At 37.8% G+C, this 19,033-nt stretch overlaps 2 protein-coding genes across 6 annotated transcripts in view; one reads left to right on the forward strand and one right to left on the reverse strand.

Moving 5' to 3' along the window:
• The window catches only part of CCDC152 (coiled-coil domain containing 152), a 37,220-nt gene extending 35,309 nt beyond the window's left edge, over positions 1–1,911 (forward strand). For all 5 annotated transcript variants that reach the window (XM_020888246.2, XM_020888248.2, XM_020888249.2 and 2 more), the window contains one exon: positions 339–1,911. In XM_020888246.2, coding sequence (XP_020743905.1) covers positions 339–488 — 150 coding nt within the window. In that variant the 3' untranslated portion in view covers positions 489–1,911. The remainder of the gene's footprint in view (positions 1–338) is intronic.
• On the reverse strand, positions 594–10,490 carry SELENOP (selenoprotein P). Its single transcript, XM_020888245.2, is given in 6 exon segments — positions 594–1,750; positions 1,753–2,128; positions 4,003–4,120; positions 6,283–6,495; positions 7,220–7,435; positions 10,383–10,490. Coding segments are annotated over 5 exon segments (1,230 nt in total). The 5' UTR covers positions 7,423–7,435; positions 10,383–10,490; the 3' UTR covers positions 594–1,430.
• Positions 10,491–19,033: the final 8,543 nt, after the last annotated feature.

A 19,033-nucleotide genomic window follows, 5' to 3' on the forward strand; every position in this document is an offset into this window, starting at 1 on the left:
CATTAGACAAGTCCTTTGACTCTTTGGACTATCTCAGGAATTCCACAATGTATTTTGAACTAAAGCTGACTTACTATTCTGAAGTTGTTTAGGTACTCAGCGTATTTCATCTTGTTCAACAAATAGTGCTAATGTGTGTTTTTTGTCCTTACACCAGTTTTACCCTGTTAATGCCTACAAAAACAAAATTATAGACCTTTTAAAATATGGTATCTTTTTAAATACCTACTTCTACTTAAACCAGAAGCATAGTTTTTGCTGTTTTGTTGTTCCTTGTATTAATGCTTAGTTGTTATCATTTATGAACTGCAATAACAAAATTGTTCTGCTCCATTTAGAAACTTCAACATCTTCAGGAAGAAAAAGACAAGGAGATTGCAGTTCTTCGTAATACCGTTCATGATTTAGAACAACGCCTCTCTGTCAGCAAAGATTCTCAAGTTAAACTTGTTGGCAAAGATTCTCACTTTAAGCGTAGACGGTTTTGAGTAGATTCATTAGTTGCTATTTAACTTCTTTAAAAGCAGTTGAAAATTAATTTTGATTGTCAATATATCACACTACCTAAGTAATAACAACAATGAAAACAAAAAGCTTTTTTAAACTTTTTTATTGAATTTAAACATCCACATTTTTGCCAGTCCTGTTCTACATTTCTGCTTAATAGTATTAACCATAAAAAAATTCAGGTTTATAGGACCTGGTTTGCCTATTGAACCATCATTGACTATGGAAATACTTCCTAAGCAATTAAGAGTTAGACAACATTCTTTTATCTTTTCCCATCTATCTTTCAAGATTGGCAGTCTCAAATTTTAAAGAGTATGATAAAATGCTAGATAAAGAAAACAAGATATAAAGGCTTCATTCATATGATAGTAAAAATCAAGATATGAGTCTTAGATATAAAAAAGTATAAATGGATATCTAAAATGTAATCATAGCAAAATATTCATGTGTGAGTATTTCTGGGTCTGAAAAGACAGAATTCACTTCCTGCTTTAAAGTTTTAATCTGTTAAAAACATAAGATTAAAAAGACAAAGATAATATTGTTTTGAGAAATAAGTAAAGAAAAAAATGGATAACATGTCTTTGTTGTTCTTCCTCCATTCTAAGTTGCCAACTATCCAACAGAAACCCCTAGGTTATAGTTTACGTTTCTGTTCTCATTAATGCAAGTAGAATACTGGAAAAAGAAAAAGAAAAACATATTAACCAAATGCTGCAACCACCTTTCAGCTGAATAAAAATATGGTTTGGGTGGGTCAAAATTTCTTTGACTTAAATTTTAAAATGTGGAAGTCAATTTCTCCATATTTGCACAAATCCAATTCCTATTTTTGGATCACTATTAATTAGGTAGCTTATAAAAATGCTGGAAATGTAATAGTGTAGATTGACTTGGGGAGTATATCCAATTTCATATATTTAATTTGAAGGTCATTTTCACAGTTTGTCCTGATTTTTTCAGCTTCACTTGGTGCTGGGTTTTGTGGGGTTGAGCTGCTGACCTGCTGCCTGTCAGGCAGCTGGAGGCAATCGTCACTGTCAAGATTCAATGACGTTCTCCTCTGCCAAAAGGCCCTGTCAGCTACATAGAGAGGGGAGGTCTTCTTTACACTGTCAGGTGATTGCAGACCCTGTTTTTTCAAATACCAAATGTCGACAGTGGCAACAGCAGCTACTCAAAGCAGATTCTGAATCTTTGGGAAACTGTCAGAGTAACTGATTTATGCATCTCTTCGTCAGAGCTTCTTTTGTGGAAGAGAAAGTTGTAAACTTTCACTTCCTACTGGTGTATCACAGTTATCTGAGTGACCCTGTCTTTGGTGACCCTTGTGCCTATGGTGGTGGTGATGAAGACCCGAAGGAGGGGGATTCTCAGGGGTATCTGGTGCGTCTGGTTTTGGAGACTCTGAAAGATGAGCATTTTCATGAAGCTGATGCCCATGATGGGGATGGGGATGGGGATGGGGATGGGGTTGGGGATGGGGATGGGGATGGGGATGGGGCTGCTGATGGTGATGGTGATGGTGATGGTGTTGGTGATGTCGCTGTGAAGCCTCAGCTGTTTTCTCCTTGGCAGCCAGAGATACATTTTTACAGAAGTCTTCATCTTCCAGTGTCTGGAATACATTTTATAAATCACTTAACAAATTTATAGATTTAGCAAGAATGCATGAAAAAATGAATTCTGGAGTTAACATATATGAAAGTCAAACTGCTTAATTAGGTTTGAACTGGTTTTCTGTTTCCAGCATCATATTAATAAGAGAAAAAAAATTGATCTCAGCCTCAACACCTAGACTTTTCATTAAAATTTGGTTCCCATCCATATCTAATTATAAAGTGCTTCTTGTACAAAGTTTGCATTTAACTAAAGAATCGTCAAACATTATGCAAATGAATCAATGTAAATGTTTTGAAAATAGACAAAAATGTAGTAAGTTAAAGCTTTAACAATTTACTTAAGCTTCTATACTAGTTAAATCAACAGCAGAATTCAAATTTTCCTTTCCTTATTAAGAGCATTTCCTAAATTTTTAAGAGTATTGAGGAAGAATTTGAGAGATACATAAGGCTTAAAAAGAAAGCCACTATATTTATATCTGCAGAAGCAAAACTAAATAAACTAACTGGTTAAAAGAACTTAGATTGACTGCAGTAAAATCAAACAACTATCAAATCCTAAAATCAGTTTACCAAACGGAACCTTTCACACCAGTGTCAACAAAGCATCAAATCTAATATTATTTTCTAAAACAAACTAATTCCTCTCTGATAACTCAAAAGAGCCAATAAAATTAACTCTGCTAATATTTACTATTGCTGCTGCTGCTGCTACTGCTGAGTCACTTCAGTCGTGTCCGACTCTGTGTGACCCCATAGACAGCAGCCCACTAGGCTCCTCTGTCCCTGGGATTCTCCTGGCAAGAATACTGGAGTGGGTTGCCATTTCCTTCTCCATTACAACTACTAGGCATTTTCAAAATTTCAAAATACTGAAACAAATCCCAAAATAGGAATCAACATAGCTAACATTCATTCGGCACTGAGTATAAGTTAGACACTGAGTTAGTACTTTATTTGCTTTACTTCAGTCTCATCTGAAAAGCAGTAAAATAACCCTCATGATATTATTATGCAGATTAAAATGTGACGAATGACATAACCTTTAATTTTTTTTTAAACTGTTGATTTTCTTATTAAGTGAGTCATTAAAATGTGAATGACTTTCTCTAGAGTGGGCAAAAATCTAAAGGAAGCAAAGCTTATAAATAAAAATTTAAAATTATTTTTGAACCTGAGTTCAAATTTTGCCAACTTGCTCTGTCAAGGAAACATTGCTTGGAGTTATTTTCCTTCTCAGTCTGAGAGGAAAAGAAGTTTATTTAATATAAGAAGTTTAGTTAATATAAGTTAAAATCAACTCCTTGAGTATATTTTTTATAAATCATACATACATATAGTGTTTCTCATAACAAAGAATAAATATTTTAGTGGTTGTTAAGAAAGAAGTATCAGTAATTCCAAGTGCATTGGGTAAGAGTGTCACAGAAAAGCTGACAGTCTTACATTCTTGGTGAGTTAAGTAGTTATCTGGGCCTGGTCCACTTCAGGTAATGCCATGGATAATCTTCGCTATCACTGTGTTCTTATATGGGCACATTCATAATATTGCAATAGTGTATTTTATGTTGGCTGAATTCTTTAAGCACTTAAAGTCATGCAATATCATTTGGTGGTAATTAAAATATGTAATCTGCATTGATTTTTGTTCTCTAAACTCCTCCTAGATAAAAGAAATATGAATCTTGAAAAGATGTTTTAAAGTGTATGTTACATAACAGGAAGTGTAGCTAATAATAAAAATGACTATTGTAGTTTATTTCTAGTATACCAAAAGAAACGCTGATTTAGCTAATTAGTCATGAAACACTAACTTAGATAGCTCTTAAAAGATTTCTTTTCTTCAAAGAAAAACAATTGAGAAAAATACCTTGAGAGAGCAGTTTCCACATTTATCTTCACAGTAAACAGTCTTAATGGAGTCTTCTACATATGTGAAAGTTAAGAAGGAATAAGGCAAACCAAGATGATATACAAGGCGGCCACATCTGAAAAATATAACAGTCATTACAATATTTTGGCTTAAAACTCAATATTCAAAAAACTAAGATCATGGCATCAGGTCCCATCACTTCATGGCAAATAGATGGGGAAACAATGAAACAGTGACAGACTTAATTTTGAGGGTTTCCAAAATCACTGCAGATGGTGACTGCAGCCATGAAGTTAAAAGATGCTTGCTCCTTGGAAGAAAAGTTGTGACCAACCTAGATAGCATATTAAAAAGCAGAGACATAACTTTGCTGACAAAAGTCCGTTTAGTCAAAGCTATGGTTTTTCCAGTAATCATGTATGGATGTGAGAGTTGGACTATAAAGAAAGCTGAGTGCCGAAGAATTGATAACTTTTCAACTGTGGTGTTGGAGAATGCTCTTGAGAGACCCTTGGACTGTAAGATCAAACCAGTCAATCCTAAAGGAAATCAGTCCTGAATATTCATTGGAAGGACTGATGCTGAAGCTGAAACTCCAATACTTTGGCCACCTGATGCGAAGAACTGAGTCACAAAGAGTTGGGCACGACTGAGTGACGAAACTGAAGTGAACAATATTTTCAGTATCATGATCCCACTCATGCACCATCTGGCATGAGGCTGTAGGTTTAATGGTCTTATAACTGCTATAAGACCCTTTCATAACTTCAGTAAATCTCCCTGAAGGGATCTTAAACAAGTTCCCTGGCACTGCATACCAGGTCAGGTCATGACAAGACTATAGTGAGTCTGATATGGTTGCCAGGTGGGAGGGATAGTAAAGGAGTTTGGGATGAACATGTACCCACTGTTATAAAGCGGATAACCAGCAAGGACCTACTGTATAGCACATGGAACTCTGCTCAATGTTATGTGGCAACCTGAATGGGAGGGGAGCTAGGAGAAGAATAGATACATGTATATGTATGGCTGAGTCCCTTCACTGTTCACCTGTAACCACCACATTGTAAATCAGCTATACCCCAACACAAAATAAAAAGTTTCAAAGAAAAAAAAAAGACTACAGTGAGTCCGATACTAGCATTGTGAAAAATGAAATAGATATATGTCACAATAAATAATGTCAAAATTATGTGGTTAGTTATTGTGATTTGGTCAAATACAATTTTGTAACTGACTCATAAATTCTATCAAAGTTCAAACCACTGACCTCATAAATCAGGTCTGCAAATCACATAATCTTTTCATAACTGCTAAGGCAGCACAAATTCCACACAATAAGAAATCACAGCATAATGAAAAAGATCCTCACGTCTTGACCAGTGGCCCACTGATTTAAAAAGAATCTTTAAATTAAATTTTAAAAAAGAATTCACAGCAAAAATTTCAGCACAATGGAAGAAATGGAAATACACTTGGCATTTTCAGAAACAGTAGAGTTGAAATGTTTTTCTTGCCCCCATTTTATCCTGTATATACAATTTTATATGAATATCAAAAGGTTACACTTTGCAACAGATTAAATTAGAAGCTTGCAGTCCTAAAAGAATAACATGTAATATTAAAAATACTTAAGAGTAAGACCAAGTGGGTCTCAGGCCTAGGCAGTCTGGCTTACCATTCCTGAAGAGCCAAAAAACAAACCAGCACCAACTAGAAATGATGATAGCAAATAATGTATGCATTGAAGTTCCTTCATAATACAAACATTTTATTCATTCATGGAATCAAAAGCAGATTCATACAGATTATGCCTAAATGATTAACATACTTTATAGTTCAGAAATGCAGGTATATAACCTTAAAATGTATTCATAGTAATTGGATTTTAGAGATAAGCCAGTAGTCTGCAAAGTATGGTTATTCATCTGCAAAATTTTTAAGTGAGAATTGTACGTAAGATACAAATTGATTTTTCTTTTTAATCAGAATGCTAATGTACAGGGGAAAGAAAGTATATTCAATTTTCCTTATTTCCCTATTGGAGTGGTGAATTCTTTTGTGTAAAAGGAAGTCATTTTGAAAATACTTTAGTGTGAAAGGAAGTCATCTGGCAAAACCAAACATTCTGATGGGCTCACTTTGAAACTGAGTATTTGGTAACAAGATAAAAGCAGATGTCTTATTTTAAATCACTTATTACATTAAATATGAAGCAGGTACACTGTAATTTGGGGGTGGGTGTGCATGCACGTGTGTATAAATGTGGGTACACACCTGTCATATATGAGGAAGTCATCTTTATTTCCATTTAAGAGAGTCCAGACATCTGGTTGGTTTTCTTCTTGTTGGTAAACAGGAATATGTTCTGAAACCTTATTTTTAAGATGCACATATTTTAATCGAGAAGAGATTCCTTGATGATTAACAACAACATAGGAGATGTTAGAATATCCTTCTTTCTCCAGTTTTACTCGCAGGTCCTCCAATCTAAAATATTTGGAAAAAATACAAAAAAGGAATAATTTAATTAGTGACTTCTCCCTTTCTCCTCTATTTTCCTACATGAAACTCTTTTGTTATTTTTTATTTACTCAGACCTCTTTTTTATATTGTTTTAAAGGACTAAAACTTGTGTTTTTCTAATTATTTATTGAACTTTTATATTCAGTTAAAACTATATGCCAAGTGCTTGCACAAACATTAGTCCATGTTGTCCTCAAATGAATCCTATGAAGTGTGTATCTTTTTAATCCATCTCCCAGTTACAGAGAAATTGTACCCAATAAGTATTTGGCAAATAACCCAACAGATATATATATTTAGAAATTCATTAAATGACTCAAGACCTTTGGTGGCAAGTATAATGTTTGTTTTACTCTGGCAAAGCTCTCATATCTGCTTCCTATATTGAAATAACTAATCCATTTGCAGGAGTACAATTTAAAACATTTTCATTACACAAGTAAGACATATTTAGTAGGCTACTATAAAATATAGGTATACAAAAGAAGAAACATTTTACATAGCTCCAGGAAAGCCACTGTAAACATCCTCCTAGTCTTCTCTCTTCTAACATGTTCTAGGCCAACAAATACAGGTTTTTTAAATGCAATTTAGTAAATATATCTTTTCTATTTTTATTGTTTTATGCATGTATCTATTGAATAGTTATCCACTTAAGAAATTCTAGACCACAGAAAGACTGCCTTACCTAGATGCCTGCAGAATGCACAGGTATCAGCTGGCTTGAAGAAGAGCAACCACGGTCACTGAACCATAGGAGTTCAGCATAGGGTCCTGATCCTTTATGCTCCAGGCTGGAGGCTGCTTACAATAGGAGCTTTGGCCCTGGCTCTCTGTTCCTCCAGCTAGGAGGAGACAGAGAGCCAGGGCCAACCCCAGGCCTCTCCACATGGTGGGGGCTGTCCTGCAAAAGAGAAAACCTTTCTGTCATCTTCACAGTCGTAACAGGAATCTCTATAAACTAGCAGGTATAATTCTACTTTCTACAAATATCTAGCCAGTGGATTCTGTCTCCATGTTGTTGGGTTCTTTGTATTGCTCATCTTAGCACCAAATCTCCCTGTAAAGGGGAAAGATCAGCCCAAGTCAGGGAAGCTGCCTAAGCACCTCTTGACTATCTGGTTTAGCAAGCTACTTGAATAAGCCTGCTATGAAGATTAGCCTGAACAGGCAGTCAAGTGCTTCTCTAGTAGAAGATACATGTTCAGGAGAAAATACATGTCTAGGGAAATTCTGAGAATATGGCCTCTACAAGCAAGTAACATTCTGCAGATATGATTTGATTTTTGAGATACAAGTTCTGACTGCTTCTTTCTATCCTCTACCAATCTAAGCAAAGGAAGGATACATAGGGAATTCTGCATAGAAATGAAAAGACATCACGGGAAGAGAACTTAGGAAGAAAGGAGGTGGCAGTGAGGGCAGTCTACCAACAGGAAGAGATTCAGATGTTACTGCCTGCCAAAATGTTGCTATTATAGCCAAGGCCAATAGGGGCCAATGAGAAGACACCTGACCAGGAAGAAATACTAGAAATCACTGGGCCTTGTACCACTTAAGATTCACTGAATTCTACACTCTTATGAGTCTACTTGTTGGCTACCACTACTTTCAGGAAGTTCCTGTGACAAGATGGCATGTTCTTGGGTAAAAAAAATGACCCATCTGAGTAGGAAAGTTAAATACATGATGAGAAGTATTCCCAAAACAAGGGCCAGAGCTCTCTGCAGAGAGGTACAAATAAAACACATGAACTGTAGATAGGTGGTGGAAAAAAGAACATATTCAGCAGAGATGAGCAGAGAAAGAAAAATCCATACATTTATGCAAACATGAATTTTTAATTTCAGACACACCAAGTGAATTGGGTCATCAAGATAAGTGTGCTTATTTTGATATGAGGGTCGGTGGGAGAGACAAAAAAATTCCAGAACTAGGAAGTTGGCACATGTTCAGGCACTGATCTATGATAAAAAAGTAAAAGTACTTTGGGGATGGGGGTGGTTGGGGGAGGGGAGGCAGCTAATGATAAATTACCTAGAGTTGAGCCCAGAGTTAAGAGGGGAGCAGAGAAGCTAAAATCAGACTGATACGGGCTCTAATGCACTAGTAGCTGTGGATAGAACATTTAAAAAACCTGATTACAACTATATGACCATTATCTCCTTTTGCAGCTGAGAAAACTGGCTAAGTGTGAGTTTAGGCAGTTTGCCTAAGTCCACACAGGTACTAAGTCACAGGGAAACTGGATTCAAACCAGTTCTACCAATTCCAACACATGACCTCTTACCTACAGCAATATATTGACTCTTTTCAGATAGGTCACCTTTAGTAACTACAGTAGCCAGAATTTGGGGGTTTTAATTTATTTATTTAATTGCAGTATAACTGCTTTACAATGTTGTGTTCATGTGCTTTCCATCATGCACAACAGCATGAATCAGCTGTATGTACAATACACCCCCTCCCTCTTAAGCCTCCCTCTCTCCTCCATCCCACCCCTCTAGGTTAGGACAGAGGGGATTGAGTTTGTTATGACCTAAGATGACAAAGAAAACATCAAAATTATTCAGGCTTTTTTGTTTCTTACTAGAATGACTAGATTTCCCCCACTTTATAGAATATAAGTTCAGTAGTTACAGACCCTTCAGCATAAACTCAGCACCGGGCACCCTTACTCTGCACACCATTCCAACTGGCTGAAGAGTGAATATAAATGAAAAGGTTATTTCACTCATTTCGTTTTTTGATGAAAAAATAAGTGAAGCCATTGGCAGAGGGTACTGGATTACAGAGTTCACACTTCCAGATTTTCCCATCACTATAACCAGGAGGCTGTTAACTTTGTTTTCTTAAAATCACTTTTTACATAAGAAACTTTTGATTGATTACAGCTGTCAGACAACTAACTATATAAAATAATGATGATAAATAAAATTAGATTTACTGGAAGCCCTTGTGTCTCAGACAGTAGAGTCTGCCTGCAGTGCAGGAGACCTGGGTTCAATCCCTGGGTTGGGAAGATCTCCTGAAGAAGGAAATGGCAACCCACTGCAGTAATCTTGCCTGGAAAATCCCGTGGACGGAGGAGCCTGGCAGATATAGTCCATGGGGTCACAAAGAGTCGGACACTACTGAGCAACTTCACTTAATGCAGTAACAATTAAAATGTAGTTGTGAATTTCACTAATCTCATCACTTTTCAATCACAAGCCTAGATTTTTTGACCACTAACCCATTAAAAGGCAAAATGTGCAGAAACTTTTTCCACCCTCTTCCCCAACTCCGCATCCTCAGACCCGCTTCTGAGGGTCCCCTCCTCATTCTCCTAAAAGCACCAATAACCACTGATTTTGACATGGGTTTTAACCCTTTCAAGGATGACTGTTCTGCACAGGGAACCAAACCTGCTTTCTCTTTTTTTTTTACCTTGAAATTGCTCACAATACCCCTGGATATTTCTGCAGCACCCTACCCAGGCCAGATCTGTCTCTGCTCCTGAAACCCACCGGCTGTTTTGCCATTAGAGCTCTCACTTCCCATTTCAGTGGGAAATACTTAAGCTTGAACACACAGTATTGCCTATATAACAACACAACTTTTTGCAGGGAAAAGTATTCCACTTCTCCAGCCTCCTCTGCCCCTATCTTTATCCTCAGCAGTGCAGAAGGCAGGGCAAAAATCAGCTAGAACTGACAATGTCCCCACTGCACCCGGAGTTTAGACTCTTGTCTAAACTCTTTTTAAAAAATCTATTCTAAGGACAAAAACATTTTATCAAGACTCGAAAATCAAATCATTTACCAAACTCTGAAGGAATCCAGTTTGGAAAACACAGAGTTCCTACTTACACAACCCCTCCCGAGCAGCTTGCTTCCTTTCTCTCTGCTCAGCTGGGCGGCTCCACAAAGCCACAGTGAGAAACTCGGATATTTATAGTCCTGTTGTTTACCTCACCCCCTGAGCTAAAGTCAGAAGTTCAATGCACGCTCAGACTGTGATCTTGCAAGGAGAGACAAGCCCTGAACTGATTATTACAATCAACTTTTAAAAAGTAACAAGCGCTGGCTTACATAAAATGGGGGAAACTTGGGGGTAATTACTGATATATTCCCTATCGTTTTCAGTCACCCTGTTTGCTAGGATTTAATGGTACAGTCGGGGGCGGGAGGAAGAGCTAAGGATAAAGAAGGCTTCCAAGTTACGCTCTTTTCCAAACAAACTATAATAGGGAAAAATATTTGCTAAGCCAGCGAGGTAAGCTGTCGCTTTAAAAAAAGAAAAATTTAACTTTGTAGTGGTCAGGTGCTAGCCCAACCCAAATCGTGTGAGCTTTGTTAGAAAAGTCTCCTGCTGTTACAGACCTGATTGGGTTATTTTGCAGCTTTAAAACTTGAATCTCTGGGATCTCATAGGACTTCTGCCCTTTTCTTTATCATTTAAGGGAAGGAATAAGGAAACAGACCTTCTGTCTGAGGGAAACCAGGCTTCAGTTTTCTCATTACATAAGTCCCGCTTCCTGGAAGACCTATGTATCCCATAGAAGTTCTTAAGAATCTATTGTAAAATCGTTCCAAATTTAAGTACCATACAAACAAGCCAACTGTGATAGTAGCTGCACAGGGAAAAGAATATGGACATTTCAAAAATATTGAAAATTACTACCCTTTCAGACAGTGATCCTGTCTTTCTATTAACTGCTGCACTGAGCACACCCATGAATGGGTAAGGCTCGCGGCAATGCCAAGCAACGCCAGCCCTGGAGGGTGATGGTTTTCAAGGAAGCCTTGCTTTCCCTACCAATGCGCTTTGTCCAAATGAACCCCTATGGATTGCTATGAGCTGGGTACTGCTTTACAAGGTGCAGAGTGCAAAGAGGCTCAGATGGGATCTTTCCTGTAAGGAAACATATTATCAAAGTAGAAGCTTGGCGTTTGAAAGCCAAATTCTATTTACTCACACCAAGCAGTAACCTCAATCTTTCAGGGTCCCTTTGAGAATCCAGTAAAATGCTTAGTTTCCCCCTAGGGGGAAAAAAAATGCACATATACATCCTTGTTTTTTAAAAGAATCTTGTGGGGGGAAAAAAATTTCGTATAAAACAGATAATTCCCCCTGTGGTTCATTTGCTTAAGAAATTTAAATAGCCACGTTGGGTCTTTCTACAACAGAGTATTAAGTATATTACCATCACTCCTTCCTTTACATGTGGCTTAGCATTTGCCTCCTGTACCAAAGAATTCCATGCAAGTATGCAACTGGCTCCAAAGCGAAGCACCCAGGATTGTGTGTGTCCAGGCCACTGTATGTCTAAAACCCCCAAATGGCCAAAGGAGATGATGGGGAGTTTGCAGTATTTGAAGGGAACCCAGGCTTTTTTAACTGAAGTATAGTTAACTTATTGTGTTAGTTTCAGACATACAGCAAAGTGATTCAGATATAGTTTTTAGATTATTTTTCATTATAGATTACTACAAGGTATTGAATATAGTTCCCAGTGTTGCCCAATAAATCCTTATTGCTTAGCTATTTATGTACAGTAGCTTGTATTTGCTAATCCCATACTCCTCTAATTTATTACTTCCCCCTTCCCCCTTTGGTAACCATAGTTTGTTTTCTATGTCTGTGAATCTGTTTCTGTTTTGTATATAGATTAATTTGTATTTTTTTAGATATCACATATAAGTGATGTTATATAATACTTGTCTTTGATTTCATTTAGTATGATAATCTCTAGGTCCATCCATGTTGCTACAAATGGCAATATTTCATTTTTTCTTTTGACCGAGTAATATTCCACTGTATATATGTACCATATCTTCTTTTTTTTTTTCCATTTATTTTTATTAGTTGGAGGCTAGTTACTTTACAATATTGTAGTGGGTTTTGTCATACATTGATATGAATCAGCCATGGAGTTACATGTGTTCCCCCCTCCCACCTCCCTCCTTGAACCAGTTGTCTGTTGATAGGCACATAGTTTGCTTCCCTGTCTTAGCTATTATAAATAGTGCTGCTATGAACAGTAGGGGGCATGTATCTTTCCAAGTTAAGAGTGTCCATCTTTTCTGGATACATGCCCAGGAGTAGGGTTGCTAGATTATATGGAAGCTCTAGTTTAGCTGTTTAAGGACCCTCCATACTGCTTTCCATAGTGGCTATACCCATCTACATTCCCACGACAGGCAGGAGGGTGTGAAGGGGATCCATGCTTAGTAGCCTCATCTGTGCTGGGCAATGACTTAGACCTGTACTAGGTCTAGCCAGGATTCTTACAAAAGCAAAGGTTTTGAACAGACTTTTAGTGAGTATTAAATTACATTAAATCAAACAAAATCAAACATTTATTAGGTGCTTATGCTAGACACAATGTTGAGTTCCTTGTTGTGAAGGACTTCAAAATCTAACAGAATCAACAGACAAGTAAGCAGGGAAAAGACACTAGACAATATCTAAAAAAGCGTGACAAAGTGTGACAATATCTAGAATGCCTGTAAGCACAAGGTTCTGTTGGAACCTTGGAAATGAAAGGAGGAGCATCTTAACACAGCCTGGAGACAGGGCCAACAGGACAGTTAGCACAAGTTCAACAGGCACTTTATCTGAGGTTTCTCACTCTACTTCCAAAGTCCCCAGTAACTCTGATCATAGGATTGTCTAGAAAATTATTTTGTTTCAATTTTTAATGAATGATTAAAATCTCCTGATAGCATGTTCCAGGTACCACCATACAGTGAACATTAAGATGACTAACTGTATCCCATCAAGCTGAACTTTATCCTAATGATCTCATCTCCCTTAACTTCCAGCCCTGGAGCCAAGAATCTATCTTTCTTCGTACTTTCTCATTCTTCCATATCCTTATCATTTTTCCTCAGAATGTTTATGTAAATGTGTAAACTATGTTTTTAATAAGCATTCTCAACTTTTTAATGTGTCGTGGATGATTTCCAAGGAGAATAGGGCCCTAAGAATCTGAGTTCATTATAGACTCCGAAGAGAAAAGGACTATGAACTGTGATTTTAGAAATCCAATTAGCTGTAGCAGGTGATAATATGACATTAGCATTTAACATTTGTAAAACACTGATGTCTCAAATAATTAACAAGGGAGTGTCATAACCATATGAAGGAACTATATAAAATATTAATCCCCTTAGCTTGGTTGTCAGATGGTGTTTTAAAAGCAAAGGGAAAAGATTTTTTCCAATATTTTGAGAAATGGAACCCTTTGACCTAAATTCTTTTTCCTCTCCTTTCAAATACATAAAGGTGCCCTAGACCTCATGTTATGCATTATACCCAAGATAATACTGTTTGAACATCCATGTTAAAAGGTAAGTGACTGAGTATGCAAGGGTTGTCCCGGAAAAAACAAGATGCTTTCAAAGTAAAAAAAGCAAAATAAGAACAATGGCCAGAGGAAGGCATGGACCAGAAGCTTAGATTAGATAAGGTGTAATATAAACCTTTGAGATTCATGTGAGCTGAAATATGCTTTGAAGGGAGCTCTTCTTCAGGTTCAGAAGTTTGACAGATCTGAGAACTGCTTGCTATATCAAACATGAATGCATTAAGGGAGTATAAGTACATAGAGTGCCAAATTTCATGCAGGACTGAGCACATTCAGAGAGTAACAGACAACAGAAGAATTTCTGTTTGAAATAGGCTGTTATCAATTTTTTTTTTAATTTAAAAGCTTGTGTAACCCAGAGCCAGCACCAGCAGCTCCTCACAGGACACAGCATCAACACACAAATAGCCCCTTGATGACACGTAAAGAAGGAAAAATGATTTTCCGTCTCCCCATCTAAGTTCGTGGCTGAGACCCCCATGTGATACAAGGTAGAGTGAAAAGAGAAAACGAACAGAAGTTTGATAACAAGTGTTGTTGTTGTTGCTGTTCAGTCGCTCAGTCATGTCCGACTCTTTGCAACCCCATGAACTGCAGCATGCCAGGCTTCCCTGTCCCTCACCATCTCCCAGAGCTTGCTCAAACTCACGTCCATTGAGTCAGTGATGTCATTCGACCATCTCATCCCCTGTTGTCCCCTTGTCCTTCTGCCTTCAAGCTTTTCCATCATCAGGGTCTTTTCCAGTGAGTCAGTTTTCACATCAGGTGGCAAAGTATTGCAGCTTCAGCTTCAGCATCAGTCTTTTCCTTGAATATTCAGGATTGATTTCCTTTAGGATTGACTGGTTTGATCTCCTTGCAGTTCAAGGGACTCTCAAGAGTTTTCTCCAACACCACAGGTCAAAATCATCAATTCTTCAGCGCTCAGCCTTCTTTATGGTCCAACTCTCACATCCATACATGACTACTGGAAAAACCATAGCTTTGACTAAATGGACCTTTGTCAACAAAGTAATGTCTCTGCTTTTTAACATGCAGAGTTTTTAATATGCAGAGGTTACTACCTAGGTTTGTCATAGCTTTTCTTCCAAGGAGCAAGAGTCTTATAATTTCATGGTGGCAGTCACCATCTGCAGTGATTTTGGAGCCCCCAAAAATAAAGTCTCTCACTCTTTCCATTGTTTCCCCATCTATCTGCCATGAAGTGATGGGACCAGATGCCATGATCTTAGTTTTTTGAATGTTGAGTTTTAAGCCAGCTTTTTCACTCTCCTCTTTCACCTTCATCAAGAGGCTCTTTAGTTGCTCTTTGCTTTCTGCCATAAGGGTGATGTCATCTGTATATCTGAGGTTATTGATATTTCCCCTGGCAATCTTGATTCCAGCTTGTGCTTCATCTAGCCCAGCATCTCTCATGATGTACTCTTCTCAGAAGTTAAATAAGCAGGGTAACAATATACAGATTTGATGTACTCCTTTCCCAATCTGGAACCAGTCCATTGTTCCATGTCTAGTTCTAACTGTTGCTTCTTAACCTGTATTCAGGTTTCTCAGGAGGCAGGTAAGGTGGTCTTGTATTCCCATCTCTTTAAGAATTTTCCACAGTTTGTTGTGATCCCCACAGTCAAAGGCTTTAGTGTAGTCAATGAAGAAGAAGTAGATGTTTTTCTGGAATTATCTTGCTTTTTCTGTGATCCAGAAGATATTGGCAATTTGATCTCTGGTTCCTCTGCCTTTTCTAAATCCAGCATGAACATCTGGAGTTCTCAGTTCATGTACTGTTGAAGCCTAGTTTGAAGAATTTTGAGCATTACTTTGCTAGCGTGTGAAATTAGTGCAATTATGTGGTAGTTTGAACATTCTTTGTCATTGCGCTTCTTTGGGATTGGAATGAAAACTGATTTTTTCCAGTCCTGTGGCCACTGCTGAGTTTTCCAGATTTGCTGGCATATTGAGTGCAGCACTTTAGCAACATCATCTTTAAGGATTTGAAATAGCTCAGCTGGAATTCCATCACCACTAGCTTTGTTTGTAGTGATGCTTCCTAAGGCCCGCTTGACTTCGCATTCCAGGATGTCTGGCTCTAGGTGAGTGATCACACCATCGTGGCTATCTGGATCATGAAGATCTTTTTTGTATAGTTCTTCTGTGTATTTGTGCTACCTCTTCTTAATATCTTCTGCTTCTTTAGGTCCATACCATTTCTGTCCTTTATTGTGTCCATCTTTGCATGAAAATTTCCCTTGCTATCTGTAATTTTCTTGAAGAGATCTCTAGTCTTCCCCATTCTATTGTTTCCTCTGTTTCTTTGCATTGAACACTTAGGAAGGTTTTCTTCTGTCTCTTTGCTATGAGCTCTGCATTCAGATGGGTATATCTTTCCTTTTCTCCTTTGTCTTTCACTTTTCTCAGCTATTAGAAAGTCCTCCTCAGACAACCATTTTGCCTTTTTGCATTTGTTTTTCTTGGGGATGGTTTGGATCACTGCCTCCTGTACAATGTTAGGAACCTCTGTTCATAGTTCTTCAGGCACTCTGTCTTTCAGATCTAATCCCTTGAATCTGTTTATCACTTCCACTGTATAAGCATAAGGGATTTGATTTAGGTCATCCTGAATGGCCTAGTGGTTTTCTCTACTTTCTTCAATTTAAGTCTGAATTTGGCAATAAGGAGTTCATGATCTGAGCTACAGTCAACTCCCTGTCTTGTTTTTGCTGACTGTATAGAGCTTCTCCATCTTTGGCTACAAAGAACATAATCAATCTGATTTTGGTATTAACCATCTGGTGATGTCCATGTATAGAGTCTTCTCTTGCGTTGTTGGAAGAGGGTGTTTGCTATGACCAGGGCATTCTCTTGGCAAAACTCTGTTAGCCTTTCCCTTGCTTCATTTTGTACTCCAGGGCCAAACTTGCCTGTTACTACAGGTATCTCTTGGCTTCCTACTTTTGCATTTCAGTCCCCTATGATGAAAAGGATATCTTTTTTTGGTGTTAGTTCTAGAAGGTTTTGTAGGTCTTCACAGAACCGTTCAACCCCAGCTTCTTTGGCATTAGTAGTTGGGGCACAGACTTGGATTATTGTGATATAGACTGGTTTGCCTTCAATAACAAGTGTACCTCCTGAATATATGGGAGAGACCCAGGAAAACTGAGTAACTCCCAGAAAGGGCCCACATCACCACCTTAAATACCATCTTAAGCTAAAGACAAAAGAAGGTGTTGGGAGCTGGTTATGAGAGGCTACCGGGGAAGCACAGTAAACAAAGGTAAGGTTATTACACAGATGTAGGTCATTGTCTTCTCCACTGATAAGTTTCTAGAGATTTGGTCATTCTCCTCTTCCTGTTTCAGAGACAGAGATACCCTTATAGATGGAGCTTTCCCTTATAAAAGGGTAACTTCTATTCCATTTTCAGAGCTTCTCCTGTGTCTATACACACACATGCTCAGTCATGTCCTACTCTTGCAACCCCATGGACTAGCCTGCCAGGATCCTCTGTTCATGGAATACTCCAGGCAAGAATACTAGAGTGGGTCACCATTTTCTTCCCCAGAGGATCTTCCTGACCCAGGGATCAAACCTGCATCTCTTGGCATCTCCCACACTGGCAAGCAGGTTCTTTTACCACTGTGCCACCAAAGACAAGGTGGAAGGAAGCCCCAGGAAGCCCTCCTATGTCTGCAGTTTCTCCAAAATAGCGGCCCAAAGTAACTTTTACTCCAAAGAGATATAAGAGTAATTCTTATTGCCAATGCAGCTCAAGTGATTATTCACTCCCTCACATATCCTAGACATGGAAAACATAAGTTGGCCTGATGAGTTCCTTCTCAAAACTAATAATGCCTTAGACTAGTCACTAAGAACCCTTTATGCCCATCTTCTTTGAAACTTACAGTTTTTTAGTGTGTGTCTGTCATGCTAACCAGTTTACAGAGAGGCTGGATTTATACAGTTGAAACATTTTCTCCAGAATTACTGCTCTCATCTTAGTTGAATGGATATTTCAAGAAAACCTACTTTCATTTTCTGGAAGTCTTAATTTGCCACTACCATGTGTAAAACAGATAGCTAGTGGGAAGCTTCTGTATAGCACAGCGAGCTCAGCTTGGTGCTCTCTGATGACCTAAGAGAGGTGGGATGATTTACGGGGGAGGGTAGAGAGGGAGGGGATGTGTGTATCATATAGCTGATTCACAATGCAATACGGCAGAAACTAACACAACACTCTAAAGGAATTACACTTTCAATATAAAAGAATAAAAAAATATAGTTCAACTTTTCAAAAAAAGAAATATGGTCTTAATTTGTATCCCATACAGGTGGAAAAGTATATATATGCTGGGTATAAATAATTATAGTCATTCTCTATATAATTGTTTCACAACTATGTGTAATTTAATAATATATCATGGACATCTTCTCAAGCCATAGACATCTTTCTCTGTCAATATATACAAAGTTACCTCATTCTTTTTAAAAATTGCACATTATTTCATTCTATGAATGGTCTATAATATGTACTCTTTTATTGTAAGCTTTGCTTCCAGCTTTCAAAATGTAATTGATTCTGTATATATATTTATATCTTTATGAACAGTATATAATTTCTGCTTGAAGTGAAATTGCTGCTCAAACTGAATACATATTTCAAATTTCAAATGATACTACCAAATTCACCTTTCAAGCATACCAAATTATATTATCACCCAGATGTACACAGTAGTACTTATTTCCATTATCAAATTGTTGTTTAATTTGAGTTTATTTCATTAGTTTCAAGTTTACTGATTGTGTTAGTTCATTAGGGCTGCCACTGCAAAGTTCTACACATTGGGCAGCTTAAATAACAGAAATTTATTTCCTCACAGTTCTGGAGGCTAGAAGTTCAAGATCAAGGGCTGGTTTTGTTTGGCTCCTAGATGGCCATGTTCTCTCTGTGTCTCCACATGGTCTTCCCCTGCATGTGCCTCTGTCCTAATAGCCTTTTCTTATGAGGACACCAGTCATATTGCATTAGAATCATCCATATGACCTCATTCTACCTTAACAAAAACAAACTGAAAAACTCTTCAAGAGATGGGAATACCAGACCACCTTAACTGTCTCCTGAGAAACATGTGTGTGGGTCAAGAAGCAACAGTTAGA

The sequence above is a fragment of the Odocoileus virginianus genome, chromosome 14 (assembly GCF_023699985.2).
Source record: "Odocoileus virginianus isolate 20LAN1187 ecotype Illinois chromosome 14, Ovbor_1.2, whole genome shotgun sequence".
NCBI lineage: Eukaryota > Metazoa > Chordata > Mammalia > Artiodactyla > Cervidae > Odocoileus > Odocoileus virginianus.